At 59.8% G+C, this 17,335-nt stretch overlaps 1 protein-coding gene across 2 annotated transcripts; it reads left to right on the top strand.

Annotated features, from left to right (window-relative positions):
- The first annotated feature begins 990 nt into the window (after positions 1-990).
- On the top strand, positions 991-17,017 carry DBNL (drebrin like). 2 transcript variants are annotated; one of them, XM_059831508.1, is made up of 15 exons: positions 991-1,073; positions 3,288-3,343; positions 5,820-5,932; positions 6,500-6,574; positions 7,059-7,205; positions 8,430-8,507; positions 9,125-9,276; positions 10,430-10,484; positions 11,095-11,169; positions 11,315-11,423; positions 12,834-12,896; positions 12,937-12,984; positions 14,598-14,704; positions 16,118-16,223; positions 16,827-17,017. In XM_059831508.1, exons 1-15 carry the CDS (start codon positions 991-993, stop codon positions 16,964-16,966), a joined length of 1,407 nt encoding a protein of 468 aa, XP_059687491.1. In that variant the 3' UTR covers positions 16,967-17,017. The 2 variants fall into 2 exon arrangements, with proteins under 2 accessions (XP_059687491.1, XP_059687492.1); XM_059831509.1 differs by lacking the exon at positions 16,827-17,017 and having other exon boundaries at positions 11,315-11,418; positions 12,834-12,984; positions 16,118-16,217.
- The last annotated feature ends 318 nt before the right edge of the window (positions 17,018-17,335 follow it).

Below are 17,335 nucleotides of genomic sequence, written 5' to 3'. Positions count from 1 at the left end.
CCAAAAAACCACCCTGGGATGGGGGACCCCAAGAGCCGCCGCAGGATGGGGGTCCCCAAGATCCGCTCTGGGGCAGGGGACCCCAAAACCCACCCTGGGACGGGGGACCCCAAGAGCCACCCCAGGATGGGGGTCCCCAAGATCCGCTCTGGGGCAAGAGACCCCAAAACCCACCCTGGGACGGGGACCCCAAGAGCCGCCCCAGGATGGGGGACCCCAAGATCCGCTCTGGGACGGGGGACCCCAAAAAACTGCCCTGGGACGGGGACCCCAAAACCCGCCCTGGGAGGGGGTCCCCGAACACCGCTCTGGGGCGGGGGACCCCAAAACCCGCCCTGGGAGGGGGTCCCCAAAAACCGCCCCAGGATGGGGACCCCAAGATGCGCTCTGGGACGGGGACCCCAAAACCCGCCCTGGGAGGGGGTCCCCGAACACCGCCCTGGGAGGGGGTCCCCGAGAACCCCTCCGGGACGGGGGACCCCACGGCCCTCCCTGGGTGGGGTTCGGGGTGCGCGGGGTGGGGCGGGGCGGGGCGCTCGGAGGCGTGGCCGTTCTGGGGCGGGGCGTGGTGTTCGGTGGGCGGGGCGTTCTCACGGCGGGGCGGGGCAATCCGGGGGCGTGGCGATTTGGAGGCGCGGCTTGGCTCTCCGGAGGGGCGTGCCGTATCCGTCTGAGGGCGGGGCGTGGAGGCTAGGGGGCGTGGCCAGACGCCTTAGGGGCGTGGCGTGGCCACCTGGGGGCGGGGTGTGGCGCTCCGCTGGGCGTGGCTATTCCGGGGCGGGGCCTGCCAATGTACTTCCGGGGCGGGCCCGGTAGTGCCGGCGGGGCGGGCCCGGGGCGGTCGGTGGGCCCGGGGCGGGCCTGGGGCGGGCCCGGGGCGGTCGGTGGGCCCGGGGCGGGCCTGGGGCGGGCCCGGGGCGGTCGGTGGGCCCGGGGCGGGCCTGGGGCGGGTCGGTGGCGGCGCGGGGCGGGCCGGGAGCGGGCGCTGCCATGGCGCTGAACCTCAGCAAGAACGGGCGGGCGTTGCAGGAGGCCTACGGGCGGGTGGTGGCGGCGGGGAGCCCCACCGACTGGTGAGGGGCCGGGGGGGGAGGTGGGAGAAGAGGGGGGGATGGGCCGGGGGGGGGGGAGGGTCTGCAAGGGAAGATTGGGGGCTGGGGGGTGCCGGGGAGGGGGGTTGTGGGGTGTATAGGGGGCTGTGGGGGTCTTTGGGGGGGGCTGTGGGGTGTACAGGGGGGATCAGGATGCCTGGGGGGGGGTCTGGGGTGTATAGGGGGGATCTGAGGGGGTGGGGGGGGGTTGGGGGGGTCTGGAGGTTGTCTAGGGGAAGATATGGGGCTGGGCCGGTGGCTGGGTGGGGATGTGGGGTGGAAAGGGTCAATCAGAGGGTGTGGGGGGGTCTGGGGGGGCTGTGGGGTGTCCAGGAGGGATCAGAGATGTGGGGGTGTCTGGAGCGGAGGTGTGGGGTGTGTAGGGGAAGCAGGAGGTGTGGGGGTGGGCCGTGGTGAGATCAGGGAGCGTGGGGTGTCTGTGGGGTGGGTGTGGGGTGTACACGGGAGATTAGGAGTGTGGGGGTGTCTGGGGTGGGGCTGTGGGGTATATAGGGGGGTTCAGTGGTGTGGGGTGTCTGGGGGGATGTGGGGTGTATAGGGGAGATCAGAGATGTGGGGTGACTGGGGGGGATATGGGGTATATAGGGGGGATCAGGGGTGTGGGGTGTATGGGGGGGATATGGGGTATATAGGGAGGATCAGGGGTGTGGGGTGACTGGGGGGGATATGGGGTATATAGGGGGGATCAGGGTGTGGGGTGACTGGGGGGGATATGGGATATATAGGGGGGATCAGGGTGTGGGGTGACTGGGGGGGATATGGGGTGTATAGGGGACATCAGGGTGTGGGGTGACTGGGGGGATATGGGGTATATAGGGGGGATCAGGGGTGTGGGGTGTCTGGGGGGGATATGGGGTATATAGGGGGGATCAGGGGTGTGGGGTGACTGGGGGGGATATGGGGTATATAGGGGGGATCAGGGGTGTGGGGTGACTGGGGGGGATGTGGGGTGTATAGGGGGGATCAGGGTGTGGGGTGTCTGGGGGGATATGGGGTATATAGGGGGGATAAGGGTGTGGGGTGACTGGGGAGGATATGGGGTATATAGGGGGGATCAGGGTGTGGGGTGTCTGGGGGGATATGGGGTATATAGGGAGGAGCAGGGGTGTGGGGTGACTGGGGGGGATATGGGGTATATAGGGAGGATCAGGGGTGTGGGGTGTCTGGGGGGGATATGGGGTATATAGGGAGGATCAGGGTGTGGGGTGACTGGGGGGGATATGGGGTATATAGGGGGGATCAGGGGTGTGGGGTGACTGGGGGGGATATGGGGTATATAGGGAAGATCAGGGGTGTGGGGTGACTGGGGGGGATATGGGGTATATAGGGAGGATCAGGGGTGTGGGGTGACTGGGGGGGATATGGGGTATATAGGGGGGATCAGGGTGTGGGGTGTCTGGGAGGATATGGGGTATATAGGGGGGATCAGGGTGTGGGGTGTCTGGGGGGATATGGGGTATATAGGGAGGAGCAGGGGTGTGGGGTGACTGGGGGGGATATGGGGTATATAGGGGGGATCAGGGTGTGGGGTGACTGGGGAGGATATGGGGTATATAGGGGGGATCAGGGGTGTGGGGTGTCTGGGGGGATATGGGGTATATAGGGAGGATCAGGGGTGTGGGGTGTCTGGAGGGGATATGGGATATATAGGGGCGATCAGGGGTGTGGGGTGTCTGGGGGGATATGGGGTATATAGGGGGGATCAGGGGTGTGGGGTGACTGGAGGGGATATGGGGTATATAGGGGACATCAGGGGTGTGGGGTGTCTGGGGGGATATGGGGTATATAGGGGGGATCAGGGGTGTGGGGTGACTGGGGGGGATGTGGGGTGTATAGGGGACATCAGGGGTGTGGGGTGTATGGGGGGATATGGGGTATATAGGGAGGATCAGGGGTGTGGGGTGACTGGGGGGATATGGGGTATATAGGGGGCATCAGGAAGTATCTGGGATGTGGGGCAGGAGATGTGTGGGGTGGGGGGCCCTCTGGAGCTGTGTGCGTTGGTATCGGCGGGGTGTGGACACCCTGGGTGGGTCCCGTGAGCATGGGGGAGTTTTTGGGGTGCGCTGCAGGGGGTCCCGAGGACTTGGTGCAGGAGAGGAGATGCTGAGGGGGTGTGAGGTTTGGGGCCAGCATCTCCCCCCGGCCCTGGATAAACCCTCCGCTTTATTTTAGGGCTCTCTTCACCTACGAAGGCAACAGCAACGACCTGCGAGTGGCCGGCTCCGGAGGTGAGCGTCTTTGCCACTGTCCCCGCCTCGCCTGGCGCCGCCGGCCGGGTCTGGGGTTCTTTGCAGGGCTCAGCTCACGAGGTCTGGCTGGCTTTTGTCGCTCGGTGCTGCTGGTGGCATCCAGCCTCCGCCTGGAACGGCTCCAGCGGTGGGAAACGGTGCTCGCTCCCCCTTCATAAAGAGGGATTTTATTTTATTTTTTTTTTTAAATCCCTGAGCCTGTTCTTGGCGCTGGCGAGGGGTGGCCTCGGCGGTAGGACGAGGGTGAGAGCGCACGTCTGGGAGCGTCGGGGTGTTTGGTGCAGTTTCTGAGCGAGGAAAATAGAGAAGAGTCTCGGCGGCAGGCGGGAGAGGCGCGTGCGCGGCTTTGCCTTCTCCTTCCCTTTCGTTTTCCTCTTTTCTGAAGGATCCAAAGTTCAGGTCCTTGTACCTCTTTGCAGTCCTGAAGTATTTTAGGTCCCAGCCGGCCGCAGAGCGAGGTGAAGGAAGGACCACGAAGCGCCTCAAATCTGGCATTCTCAGGCTGGGGATTCCAGCTTGCTGCTGCTAAAGTGCTTCTTCTTTCTTCGGTTCCTTGCTTCCTGGGACTTTTTTTTTTTATTTTTTACCCAGCTGCCCATTCCCACACAAATGCCTCTTGATGCAAAGCTAAAGCTGGTAGAAAGCAACGCATCCAGGCAGGTTTCTCCGCTCTCCAGATTTGCATCCTCCAGCGCTCGGCTGCCTTCCCTCGCCGGCCGCCTTTCTCATTTGCAAGCGTTTCTCCCAACCCATGAAGCTCTCGGTGACCGCGGTCAGGTGAGACGTTTCCAGGCAGCTTTGCAGGGTCCGGCAAAGCCCGCGTTGCGGGTGGTTTGGTGCTGGAGCCTTTTGTTCAGCAAAAACTCTTACCGAGCCGCAGACGAGGGCTGCGGGGAGCCTCGGGGAGGCTGCAGAGGATGCGACTGCCTGAGCAGCGGATCCGCGCCGGAGAGCGGCTGCGGGGGACTGTCAAGTGAGGCTGAGACGCAGATTTGCCGCTGTCGAAGAGTTAGGGTCGTATGGAAGAGAGAGCTGAATTTAGGGCTTGCACGGGTGTTAGCTGCTTGGGGTTTGTGTGTAAATGAAGTCCCGTGTGCTTTTTACGCTGGACCCTGCTTAATTAGGTGCAGTGTAACTCTGCCGCTCCCTGTTAGCAGAGCCCCGGCCTCGCCGCAGAGCTCTGCTCCTCCCAGCACTTCCCTTTGTGTCCTTCCATGCCTGCCGCCGCGGCGTTAAACATTGACCCGGCAAACACGCAGCCCCGGGGCCCTCCCGTCAGCCGTCCGGCTTCAGACTTCCAGCCTTAAACTTTTCTGCCGGGCTTGGAAACCGCTGTGCCAAATTTAGAGCCGAAGCATAAATATTTAATAGCGGAGAAGAAAACGATCTCGGGTCTTGGTGCAGTGCAGAGCAAAACAGACTCGGCTGTGCAGTTGCTGCTGGTGTTTGATGGTGAGCAGTAGCTTGTTTTCCGCTTTTTCAGGGGTCAGGCAAACCAAAGCAGGAGGAATCGTGGTCTGTGGGAATTTTTTTGAAATGAGAGCACACGTTTTTGCATTTTTCCTCCTTTTCTGGTAGTTTTTTGGCACACGCTTTTAGTGGGAGCGATGCTGCGGTTCGTGGGGCAACGTAGCACTTTCCATCGCTCGCCCGTCTTGCACAACCCCTCTGCCCAACCTTGCACAATTTTTTTTTTCCTCTGTGCAGAGGTGGGCTCTCCTCCTTCGTCCCCGAGCTCGTAGCTGAGAGCAGCCCCTGCAAAAACCTGCCTGGAGGGGCCCCGCGGGTTTAACCCCAGCGAGCAAAGCGCGAGGGCAGGAGTTTCCTCCTACGGTTGGCGAGCGTGACCTTACCCTGCGCCGGCATCTCAGTTTCTTGTCTACTTCCCATTTGACGAAGCAGGGCTCGTCACAGCTGCCGTCGGACTTAGAAGGTGGGACGGGTTCCCCTGCCACTTCTCGGGACCTTTCCGATCTTTGTCGAGCTGTTTTCCGGCAGCGGAGGTGCTCGCCGGAGAACTCGCAGCACAGTTTCGTGTCGGAACCGGTTTGCAGCTGCCTGCTCTGGTTAAAGTCTCTAATTAGTCTGGGGCACGTGAGCATCTCCTTTCTCTTCTCTGTCATCACTTGGCTTGCGTTACGGACCCGGGATCCTTCCATACGTGGATTTGTGCTTGTCGTGGCGAAGGTCTGAGGAAGAGGAGCTCTGGCAGCGAAGGCTGCTGGGGACGGGGATGTGGGTGAGAGCGGGCTGAGGCTCAGCTCCTGCGCAAATGAGCAGGTAATGGAAGGACTAGGGCAAACACGAGGCGTCTGAGAGACTCTCCCCAAATCTAACAGGAATAATCTCCAGGAAATAAGCAGGCAGGAGGCTGCAAGCTCCGCAGGCTCGGCCGTTCCCACTGCGTGTACGTGATCTGCTTGTCTCACACCCTCTCCTTTCTCTCCCGGGGCAGATGGTGGCCTGGAGGAGATGGTGGAGGAGCTCAACAGCGGGAAGGTGATGTATGCCTTCTGTCGGGTGAAGGATCCCAACTCCGGCCTGCCCAAATACGTCCTCGTCAACTGGGTGAGTGGGGACAGACCTCTGCCTTTCCCGGGAGGGACCTGGTGGAGATAAATCACTGTTTCTCCTTTCAGTTCTCTCTTGAATCGTAGTTGCCGAACGCTCGGCAGCCAGCACGTTGAATCCCCTCCGCCAAGCTGCACTACCGAGGGCGTACCATGCCCGCTGCCGTGGGTGCATAGCCCAAACCCCGCGGACGCAGGCAAACAGAGGCTGGGAAGATTCCCTTCCACGTTGCATCTCTTGGCCATGTCGCTCGCCCGGCTGGCAGCGACGCTGCCGGTAAACGGCTCCGAATCCATCTAGGATGAGTTGAATGAAGCGCTTGAGGATCAGCAGGAGCCTGGAGCCCTCATGGTGTGGCCGTTGTCCCTGGGCAGGGGGTTTGCCACGTCCCTCTGCGCAGTGCTTGCTGCAGAGTGGGGTCTTTTTCCACGCATTAAGCCCCGGCGAAGCCCTCGCCGTGGTCAGCGTGGATGATTTGCAGGTTTAGATCAAGGTGCTGCTGCTATAAAACCAGCCTGGGATGGGACTCTCGGGTAAGCAGGTGCCGATGGTTTCTCTTTGCAGACTGGCGAAGGCGTGAATGACGTGAGAAAAGGAGCCTGCGCCAACCACGTCAGCACTGTCGCAAACTTCCTAAAGGTCTGGTCCTCTTCTCGTGGCGTCCTCCCTGGATCCGCGGGCCCCGGGCTAGGTCGTGGCCGTAGGGAGCCTGTGCCCTGCGTGGCTCACACTGCTCTCTGGGGTGGCACAGAGACGTCTGTTTGGAGGCAGGACCGTGGCCAGGAGAGGCTGGGGGGTGACCCCAGCCCTCGATACTCCTGCGGTGTAGGATAGCCCAGGCGTGCGTTTCAGAGGCTGATTCGCAACACGAACCTCTTGCAGTCGAAAATACCTCAGGAGGCTGCAGAGGAGGCGAAACAAGCCTCTTTCTCCCCCCGTGAACATTTGCTTTTCCAGCATCGCGTTATCTTGGAGTGGCCGGTGACCTCCCTTTGTCACCTGAGCCCTTTTCCTTCCCTTGGGAGCTCCGGGAGTGTAGACGGGACCTATCAAAGCGGCGTAGTGGGTTTAGTGGCTTCTAGAGTCGCCCTCTCACTCCTGCGCTGGCTTTCTCCTTGCTTAGGGGGCTCATGTCACCATCAATGCTCGCGCGGAGGAGGACGTGGAGCCTGAACTCATCATGGAGAAGGTTGCCAAGGCCTCTGGGGCCAACTACAACTTCCACAAGGAGAGCAGCAAGTTCCAGGACTCGGGCCCTCAAGCTCCCGTGGTGAGTTGGCTCCGTGGGAGCTTTCTGGTCCCTCTGGGCTCGCAGTTGGGCAGGGACAGAGTCTGGGGCCGCCGTCATCCTGCAGTGGAAGGGGTTCCCCGTGCTTTGACATGGCTGAGGAAGCACCAGTAGTTTTGCCCAGGGCCGGTTCCTCTCTCTGGCTTGTTGCGGAGTGAATCGGGGCAAGAGCACGGGGTGGTGGCAGAGCCGAGATGTCCTTGCAGCAAACAGAAAGCCTAAGCTCTCCTCTCCGTAGGTCCAACTATTTTTTTACGCAGAACTGATTCCCCCCAGTTCTATTCAGGTTTTTAGAGACACAAAAGCTCCAGCTTTTCACGTTTGCAGAGTGTTTGCGAGGCCTGGGGCTTCTCCGAGACTCTGGTGCAGCCGAGGGACGGGGAACAAGACGTGTCGGTGCAGCAGCGTTTTGACCTGCTTGCAGACGACAACCGAGGCTTCCCCCTGTGCTGTGAACTGTTGAGGCCAGAGATCCCAGCAACTTCCTTTCTGTCTACGTGCTGTAGGAAGGTGTTTTTTTAACACACACACACACACCAAGCAAGTGAGGTTTCTCAGCTGTATAAAGGAGAAGCTCAGCTGCACTCGCTCTCCGACTCTGCATCGCATGACCCTGCTCTGAGATGTGGGTAAAGAGCAAACCTGAGCTGTGCAAGACCCTCGCTCTCCCCCGGCCCCGCTTTGGTGTGGCAGTGCCACGTTCCCGTGTGTCCTGGTCAATTCTTTGCTGGCTGCTCCAGCCTGGGCTCTGCAGCGCTTTAGCAACCTGATTTTTGCTTGAGGCAAGAGGAAAACCAGGCTGGAAGTCCCCGTTTTTGGCAACGTGCGCATCGTTGGGCTTCAGCCAGCCCTTCTTTAAAGTCTGGGGCAAAGCATCAGGTTATAGTAACTTCTAAAAAGTCACAGACTGTGCTGAATGTGGGACCGTGCTGGTTTTGCTGTTATATTCTATCACAAAGTGTCTCTTTTTTTTTTATTCTTCACGCTAAATATCTTCCGCTGACCCTTTCGACCCAGCCTGCTAGCCTATGGCTGCGTGGGGCTGGGTGCCCTCTGCCAGGGAAAGGCAAAGAGGGTCTGGCCGGTCCCATAGCAGCAGGAGAAAACTGTCAGAAAGCCGTGGGGATGCACTTCTGCAGAGGAATGCAAAAATTGTGCTTGCTCAGTGACTACCGCTCACACGTGCCGCCTTCTGCCTCCCCCCAGGGCTCTGTCTACCAGAAGACGAATGCAATGTCCGAAATCAAGAGAGTCAATAAAGATAATTTCTGGGCCAAAGCTGAGGTGAGTGCTGCCGCTTCTCTTCAGCAGCCAGGCACGAGAAGGACGAGGCATTTGGATGTAGCTGGAGATTTCTCTCCGTCTGCATCTTCCCTCTCTAACCCGGGCTCTCTTGCCCGGAGTCAGGGATCCAGCCCTCAAGCAGCGTGGAGCTGGGCTGGCTGCGGAGGTCCTGCTGCCTTGGGGTGCAAGGGGAGGAGGAAATAGGTCTTGAAGAGCAAGATGCTTTTTATCTCATCTTAATTTGGCTCAGGGCTGCTGGGGTGAGCGCAGGGGGAGAGGGCTGGGCTGCAGCCCGGCTCCTGGTGCATGGCAAACTCTGTTTGGGTGAAGGGGCTGGTTTTTGACCTTTCTGAAGGCAGCTCTGCCAGGCTGAAGAGCAGGGCAAGTCTGCTCTGTCCTCGCTTCCCATTCAGGTTGCTTTACAGCGGGGTTTTACGGTGGTTTAGCAATAGTGCCTGAACCTTCAGGCCGCAGAAGTGTTAGGGGCATCGCGTGCCCTGGGAGCTGCCGGGAGATCTGCCGTGCTTGCTGGTGGCACCGCGTGGCGTGCAAGGAGCTGGGGGGTTTCTCGGAGCTGGCAGCGTTAAAATCACGACTTGTTGCACGTCTCCCTTTAGAAAGATGAAGAAAACCGCCGGCTGGAGGAGAAGAGGAGAGCGGAGGAGGAGCGGCAGCGGCTAGAGAGAGAGCGTCGGGAGCGGGAGCTGCAAGAAGCAGCGGGGCGAGAACAGAGATATAAAGCGAGATCCAATGAAATCGAAGCCCAGAAGTGAGTCCCTGCCGCTGGCGAGTGTTTGTGATGATGCCCAGAGCCCGTCCCGCTCTCCGGGATCTCTCAGCTTTGCTCTCAGCGATGCTGTGTGTCCTTACCACCACCTCTTCCGGGCTGCTGCCCCTGCTCCAGCCCCTGTCCTGCCAGCGGAGGGTTCTTCCTCAGGGAGCAGCAGATCGTGTCCGTGTGTTCCCGCTGCAATTCCAGGAAACCTCCTTTAAGACAGCAGCTGCGGAGGGGATCTGCCTCGGCTTGCGCTGGGGCAGGCTCAGCCCGGCCGCCCCCACGGCACGCTGCCCTCGGGCACCGCGATCCGCAAGTCCGATCCTCCTGATAGCCCCCGTGCAACCCGAACGTCGGTCTGCTCTTGCCGACGTGCGAATGAATTGCGTTCGCCTTCCCTCACCTTCCTGGAGCGGTGGCGGAGGTTTGGCCCAGCTGATCTGGCTGAACTGTGGCCGACTCCGGCTGGGTGTCCCCCGGCAAGCCCCTTGGGTGCAGAGAGCATCTTCTCCCCGGCCGAACCGCCGGCAAGCTTGGCTGCTCGTCCAGCATCATCCGTGGGTCTCCCTGCCCGTGGATCCTGCCCCCAGGACCGAGTCCCTCCCTTGGTGCTTTTGAAACACGTTGTTGAAACCTGTGGCCACCGTTTGTGGGGTGCCAGAGGTCCGGGCTGGCTGGTGGAGGGCTCTGAGCCGTGCAGAGAGGAGGTGGTGTGTGCGGGGACCGGCATTGTGCTGATTTCCTTCCTCTCCAAGCCTGGCGTGACCCCTGTTAGGTGGTGGAGCTCACTTCTGCGAGCAGCAGCGGGCACTGCCTTCCTGTTTTGAGCTCGGATGGGGAAGTCTACCCGGCCCCTCTGAGCCGGATGCTCTTGTCCATGCTCCTGAAGGAAGAGATTTCCCCCAGTTTGGTCCCACTATTTGAAGCAGCTTCTGCTGCTCTGCCCCTCTCTCCTTGCTGTTGCCCCCTGCACGGCTCCAGGGGTGGCTTGTGGCTCCTCATCTGTCCCCAGAAGTGAGGGGGAATGTCCTTCCTTTGGTCTTTCCCGTGTAGCTGCAGCAGGGTGAGGTCCCAGAGCAGCCCCGCGCAGAGCAAACTGCTCGTCCTGCATGTTTGTTAACCCCGATTTTATCATTTGTCACCGCAGGAGACTCCAACAGCAGCAGGAGGCAGAGAACAGGGACAAGGAGCAGCAGCAATGGGTGAGCTTCAGCGTTGTCCCCCATGGTGAGGTTTCTTCACGCATCCTCCGTGACGGAGAGGTCAGGGTGCCGTGGTGCAGACCACACTGCGGGCAGAGGCAGGAGTGTGACGAGCAGCACCCCAGGCACTGTCACGGCAGGTGGGCGACGGGGAAAGACCCACGGACACGCTCTGGCAGAGGAGATGCCATGGGCTGGTCCTCCAGGTCTCTTGCTCCATCCTCGATTCTGGGGAGGGATGGATGGGGTTCGATTTCATTGGATCTCGCTTTATACCTCTGCTCACGCTGGCCACGTGCTCCCGACGATCGGTCCAGCTGCAGCCTCTGGGGAAAGCGGAGTTTAAAACTCTTTCTGGGGAAGAGCCTGGGGACACTGGAGGAAATCAAGCTCTTATCCTCAGCCCAGCAAACCTCCTGCATCTCCCTCCCAGATCCAGGGGGTTTCCTCCCCATTCACCCTCCATCGCTATGACTGTTCCTTCTTCCCGTTTCTCCCGGTCCTGGAGAGGATGGAGGGGGCTGGATGGGGAAGGAGGGGGCTCCATGGGGTAGGAGGGGGCTGGCTTGGTGCCCACCGAGGCCGTAGCCGACCCTCTCTTGTGCTACAGAAGGAGCAAGCCGAGGAGTACGAGGCCAGGCAGCGGAAGGGCTTCAAGAGAAGCGAATCGGTGGAGAAAGCCCAGGTACGCTGCCAGGACCCGGAGCGCTTTGCTGGGGGGGGGCTGCGTCGGCTCAGCTCCCCGCCTCGTGCAGCGCTGGGGGTGCTGCACCCCATCACCAGGCTGCCACGTCTTGACCGCGGGCTTTGCGTGCTCTTCGCCTTCGCAGGAGGCTGCGTCGCTGATAGCGCAGAGGGCGGTGAACCCCCGGGATATCTTCAAGCAGAGGGAGAAGTCGGTGCCGGCGGACGCGGGTGACGGCTTCCCAGCCAGGTACGGCGGCGGGGCGCAATGCTCGCAGCGGGTCGGGTGGCGTGAGCTGGTTCCCGTTCCCCACGGAGCATATTCCTGACAAGGGGAGCACGTGTTCGGGATGGGTGCGTTAGCCGTGAGGCCATGGTTCCCGCTGAGCACGGGTAGCTGTCGTCACACCCGGTGCTCTCTGCCGTAGGCAGAGCAATGTCTCACACCCAGCTCGCGCGATGTTTTTTCACGGTAAGGCTCTTGCTGCGGGCTGCGCCAGGTTTTAACAGCCAAGGTGGAAGTTTTCCATACTTCAACTCGACTCATGAAGCTTAAATTTCATTTTAAAAATGAAAACTAAATATATTAATGCCAGAAAGGGACCACTGTCACAGTCTATCCCGACTGCCATAAATTCCACCCGATTTTTCGCGCTGGTTGAACCAAGCAGGAACGTGTTCCTTTAAAAGAGACCCACCTGATGTATCGGATAGAAACCAGGAAGCTGTGAAAACCAAAGCTGAAACTAGCCAAGGAAGTCACGGAGAATGTGTGATAACCCTGGATGAATGTCTCCTTCTCGGTCAGCTCGATCTCCTTGAAAGTAGCTTGAATTAATTTGGAATAAGCACTTTTATTTTGTGATAGGAGCGCAAATGCGCTGTCTCGGGCAGGCAAGCCATCGGTGGGACAGGATGAAGTCCCACGCTGGGAAAATGTCTGTCTTGCTGTTTAAACATCGTGGGGGGAGGTTGATTTCTGAGGGTGAGAAATTCCTCGGGATTTCCCTCGTTTGTCTTAGAATTTGATGGTTTTCAGTGGAGGAAGGGAAGACAAACGCCCTGGCGCTGATAAAATCCACGGGCTGAGGGTAGGCTGGCAAGTCTTGGTGCTTATTCACTGCTGTGCTGGGGTAGGGCTTGTCTCGTAACTCTCCTGCTCTGCTTTCGTTTGCGTTCGGAGGCGTAGATGGGGGAGATAACAGCAAAGAGTTACCTTCTGCCAAAGGAAAGTGCGCTGGCTCAGAGGGCTGGCAGCAACTAGTTTGAATCGTACCCCTCCCAGTTGCTGGTCCTAATGTCTGTGAAATTCAGGGTGCTCTGAAAATCACCGTCCAGAGCCCGGAGAGGAGGACCTGGGTGGCAGCGTCCTCCAGCTACTCTTCCTCCCCAGAATTACGTCCTTTTTTTGTTTGTTTGTTTTTTAGTTTGGCTGCAGCTACTGCTGTAACCAGTAGACAAACTTGTTTTCCCCAACCAGGATTAGAGCTGGAATATCCTGCTTAGGAGGATAACCGAGCAGTGGGCTCCTGAGGCAAAAAGCATCCGACAACACCCTTCGGTGACTAACCCCTGTGATTCCTGGGGAGTCACGGGGCTGTCGCCGTGCGGCTGGAAGCCTCGATGCCTTCCTCGCTCCTGCAGCATGTTTGACTCCTTTTCTAGGCAAGCTTCGCAGCCCTTTCCTGCAGAAGGAGGTGAACTCTGTGCCGAGTCCTGCCTCTCCCGTCTCTCCTGCCCGGGATGCTCCCCCAGCCTCCTTCGCCCCCCTCCTCTGCTTGGGGGACGCCTTCAGCCTCGCCAATACCCGCAGCAGGTGCGTGGCTTTGCTTCCTCGCCTTAACCAAAGCTTTTCACCTCGCCTCTCCAAACAGGTCGCCAAAATCGGGCGTGTTGAGGCCAGGCTCCGAGTTTCTGTATCGTTTTCCCATGCCTCGGCAGAGCGCGAGCGGATCTTTAGGCCAGAAACCCGTGGGCTTTGTCTCCAGCCGGAGAGATGGCAAGGGCTGAGCGTGGAGGTGTTCAAGGAACGTGTGGACGTGGCACTGCGGGACATGGTTTAGTGGGCATGGTGGGGTTGGGTTGATGGTTGGACTTGATGATCTTACAGGGCTTTTCCAACCTTAATAATTCTGTGATTCGGTGATGCTGAGGCTGGGAAGGAGGAGAGTTATTGCTGCCTGCTGCAAAGGTCCCTTCCTTTCCTCCTCAGACTTAGCAGCAGGTTCAGCGGCCGAGGGGATGAGGGTCTCTCCTGGCTGAAAGGCTGAAAAATTCAGCTACGTGCACTCCCAGAGCCCCTCTCCAGACCTCCTGCCGCAGAGGCTTTGAGGTTCATGCTCAGACCTTTCCAAAATGCCCTCGAGACCCAGCAAAGGAGGCTTTCTACCCCCAGCCGGTGATTTCCCTCTGGGCGGCAGAGCGCGGCGGCAGCACCCGGCTCTAGCAGGTAGACAGGGCTGGCTTTCGCCATCCCAGTAAGGACCGGGGGATCTGTGCGTGTCGTCGATGCAGGGCTCCGAGGGCTGGCAGTGCAGGGCTGCCCTCGCCGCCGGGGTTGGGGTGACAAGGCAGGCGGAGGGAGCCGGGCTGTGATGAGCTTTCTCTGCGTGTGGTGAGATTCTCTGGCCCCTCTCGGGGGGTTTGGGTGGGAAGAGCAGATCTGGAGGAGGGCTGGCTGGATCTGGAAGGTCTCCCCACGCGCCATGGGTGGCACGGAGGCGTTGCCTTGTCCTTGAAGGGCTGCGGGGTGTCACGACACTGCTGGCTTGTCCCCAGCGGGCCAGGCTGCTCGCTGCCCTGTCCCGGGGCTACCCCGCAGCTTTGCTTCAGGAAGATGGGAGCTGGGAAACAACCTCCAAGCTGCCTTTTCCCAAATAAGCCAAAAAATGTACCTGGTTAAAACCAAACCCTTTGAGGGATTGGGTTCAGCAAAATGCTTCAGCCAGAAACAGATTTTCTTTGGTGGAGCAAAACCAGCGGTTGTTTCAGAGCGGCTTATTACTGCTTTCTGTCCATCCACGCCGGTGTTTGGGAGCCAGGGACGCGCTGGGGGCCAGCGCTGAGCTCCGGCGGTCCCCAGGCTGCAGTCACCACTAGATGCTGCTCTTGGCCAGCGTCTCTGCGCCAACCCTTCCCCATCAGGCCTGGAAATGGTTCATTCATCCTGAGCAAGCTTATTCCTTTCCCCATCGGTGATCCTGGATCTCTCCCTTGTCCTTTTTGTCATTCCCCAAACCCCTTCTCGCCCCGTGGCTGGGTTCGTGCTTGCCGGACCCATCTCCTCTGCCGGACAGGAGACCCCGGGGGACATCCAGCTCACAGCAGAAGTTTGGTGGCACTTCAATTTGGAGCAGGAGTTGGATGAACGAGAGGACAGGGAGTTTTGGTGATGGTATCGTGGTGAGGTACTGTGTGTTTCTTTTGCAGGACGAGACTCTGGGTACAATTCAAGCGTCCCGGCTTCCCACGTGGAAGAGGCAAATCTGTACGAGGAGCCGCCGGACCCCTCGGCCATCTATGAAGAACCCCCTCAGGTTGGTGCATGGAGGGGGATAGAGGACCTGTGGCGGGGAGAGGGCACCCGAGAGCTCGCCAGGGTCCTCGTGTGAGAGAGCGTGGCTTTGTCTCATCTTTTAGGATGAGTCTGGAACCCTTTTACGAGCGTCTCTTCTCTTTGGCTACAAACACATCCTCTGGTGCTCGGAGCCCGGCTGCCTGGGCTAAAATCAGCAGGGAACTGAGAAACCCCGGAGCTCACACGCGCTCGGGCCGCATCCGCATGGCGAGGGGACGCTGCTGCGTCCCTTCCCAGCACTGACGGCGAGAGACGCTGGCGCTGAGCCCCCGTCACCGTCCTGCGCCCTGGGGTGCTGCGGCTGGTGTCCCTGCCCACGTCCCTGGAGCGCCGGGAGGGGGCAAGGGGAGAGCCTCTCGTCAGCCTCTTTGCCAAAGCGCTTTCTCCTCCTTCTCCTGCTTCTTTGCACCTCCAAAACCAGCGGAGCTGGCAAAGCCCAACTATTCTTGGCGTGCTCCGTTGGATTCTCCGGCGTCTAATAGTGGGGTTGTGTCATGTGTTTCCCTTGGAGATGTGGTGGCCGTTTGGTTTCCTCTCCTCTATTCATCCGTCTTGTCCCCCGCCCTCACAAAACCATAAGCATTTCAAACATACTTAATTTTCTCGTTCTCGAATTTGTCTGGAAGTGTGCAGCTGGTTCAAAAGGAGCGGGTGATGGGCTGAGCGATCGCCTCAGCCTTTCCGTATGGAAGAAGAGTAAAAAGCAGCCAGCTCAGGTCTCAAAATAGTAATGAGAGAGAAATGCGTAGAAAACTGGAGTTGGACCTTGTCCAGCCTCAACAGGCTTAAACGTGGGGGTGATGAACCGCTGTCTGCGGCGGAGATCCCGAGGGATCGGCTTCCAGAAGGGCTGTCTGCTGCTGGTCTCCGGTATTTCTGGTTGTGATGCCGGCTGCCGTGCCGGAGGCGCTGCAGGATCGGTGCCGGTTGTGAGCCCAGCCGGAGAACTGGCCGCCTTCGCTCTTCGGTGCGAGGCAGTTTGCACACTCATCTCCTTTATCTCCTGGCAGAGACACGTGGAGCCCCAGAGCCAGCATTTTCATTCCGGAGTGGGGGCGGCATTTGGGACCTGCTGCACGCAGTTCTCCGAGGCTCGTGGGGCCGATCTAAATCTCTGGGTGTCGCACGGTGTTGTACTCCTCCTTCCCGCTGTTTTCTCCTGCAATTCCTGGTGTGCAACACCTCCTGATCCACCCAGGAAACCAAGCGGGGCTGCGAGAAGCAGAGCGGGGCGACGTGCACCCCGTGTGCCCTACGTTGGGGTGGCGAGACCCCGGACCGCAGACCCTTGCTGCGACTAACGAAGCCCGAGCTGCCCGGCATAGCATCGTTCACGCTGGTAACTCCTTTTCTGCCTCTCTCCCTCCTGAAGGAACAAGTTGACGATGCCAAATACGACTACCCGGTTGAGTACCAGCAGCCGCCGGACCTGACGGGGAAGGGGCTGTGTGCGCGGGCGCTCTACGACTATCAGGCTGGTAAGACCCGCGGAGCTCTGCCTTTCCCTCTCAGCTGGGGCGGGTTTGCTGCGCCCAGTCCGTTCCCGGAGAGCTGGACCGGAGACATCGCCCATCACACCCGGCGATCGCACGGCAGGGTGCCCGATAGAGCGTCTTCCGCCCGAATTGGAGCTGGAAAAGCGAGCGGAGGAAGCTCATGGCTTCTCTTTTTTAGCTTAATGTGTGTTTCTCGCTCGCTTTTCTGTCTTCCCTCCCCTGCCTCCTGCTTCGGAGCCTGTTTTACCCGGATATTCACATCTTATAATTTACCGGACCCCTGGCCTTTCACAGCAGCAGCGGGGCTGAGCTGCCCTTGTTTTCTCCAGCCATAAAAAAGGCCGCTCTGCTGGGAAAAGTGCCTGTCGAGGGGTTTGGGCTCCAGCAGGACACAGCCCCGGGGAAGCTGACTGTGTCACAGACTCCTTTCTTTAAGCAGGGGGGTGTCCGGCGGGGGGGGGGGGGGGCTGCGTGCTTGGCACAGCGTGTCCCTGCAGGCGGGGGGGCTCCCGGCGTCTCCGGCTGTGCTGGGCGGAGGGGGTTCGGGTTGATTTTAACCCCCTTCCTCGCTCTGTTGCGTTCCAGCTGATGACACTGAGATCTCGTTTGATCCGGAGAACATCATCACCAACATCGAGATGATCGACGAAGGCTGGTGGCGCGGCTACGGTCCCGACGGCCACTTCGGCATGTTCCCTGCCAATTATGTGGAACTGATAGAGTAAGGGGGCTGGCGGGGGCTGCAGGGACCAGAGCCGCTCCGTTCCCCTGGGAGCACTTGGCTCCCTGGGAGCACTTGGCTCCAGCCTGATTCTTCCAAACGATGTCTGGCTTTTATTTCTTCTTTATTTTTTTTTTCTCCGAGTGAAGTGCCATTGCCCCGCTCCCTCGGCAGCAGGGCTGACCCAGGCGCTGCTCTTCTCCACCCTCTCCCGTCCCCCGTAGCTGGCCCTTGGTCGGGATGAAGGGTCCGATCCCATCCTGAGCCCCTGCAGTGCTGATCTCCCCCTCCTCCCTCTGGTTTGGAGTGTGAATTCTCTTTCAGGGCTGAAGGAGGGGATGACAAAATCCCTTACAGGGCATTTTCAGGGAAC

Source organism: Gavia stellata, chromosome 31 (assembly GCF_030936135.1).
Source record: "Gavia stellata isolate bGavSte3 chromosome 31, bGavSte3.hap2, whole genome shotgun sequence".
NCBI classification, from domain to species: domain Eukaryota; kingdom Metazoa; phylum Chordata; class Aves; order Gaviiformes; family Gaviidae; genus Gavia; species Gavia stellata.
The sequence above is the reverse complement of the archived record's forward strand: the minus strand, read 5'-3'. Positions and strand labels throughout refer to the sequence as shown.

Excerpts from the sequence above, each read along its gene's own strand:
- DBNL (XM_059831508.1), top strand. The coding sequence starts at position 991 with ATGGCGCTGAACCTCAGCAAGAACGGGCGGGCGTTGCAGGAGGCCTAC. Across the intron at positions 8,508-9,124 it reads ATTTCTGGGCCAAAGCTGAG|AAAGATGAAGAAAACCGCCG; the intron begins GTGAGTGCTGCC and ends GTCTCCCTTTAG. Across the intron at positions 14,705-16,117 it reads TCTATGAAGAACCCCCTCAG|GAACAAGTTGACGATGCCAA; the intron begins GTTGGTGCATGG and ends TCCCTCCTGAAG.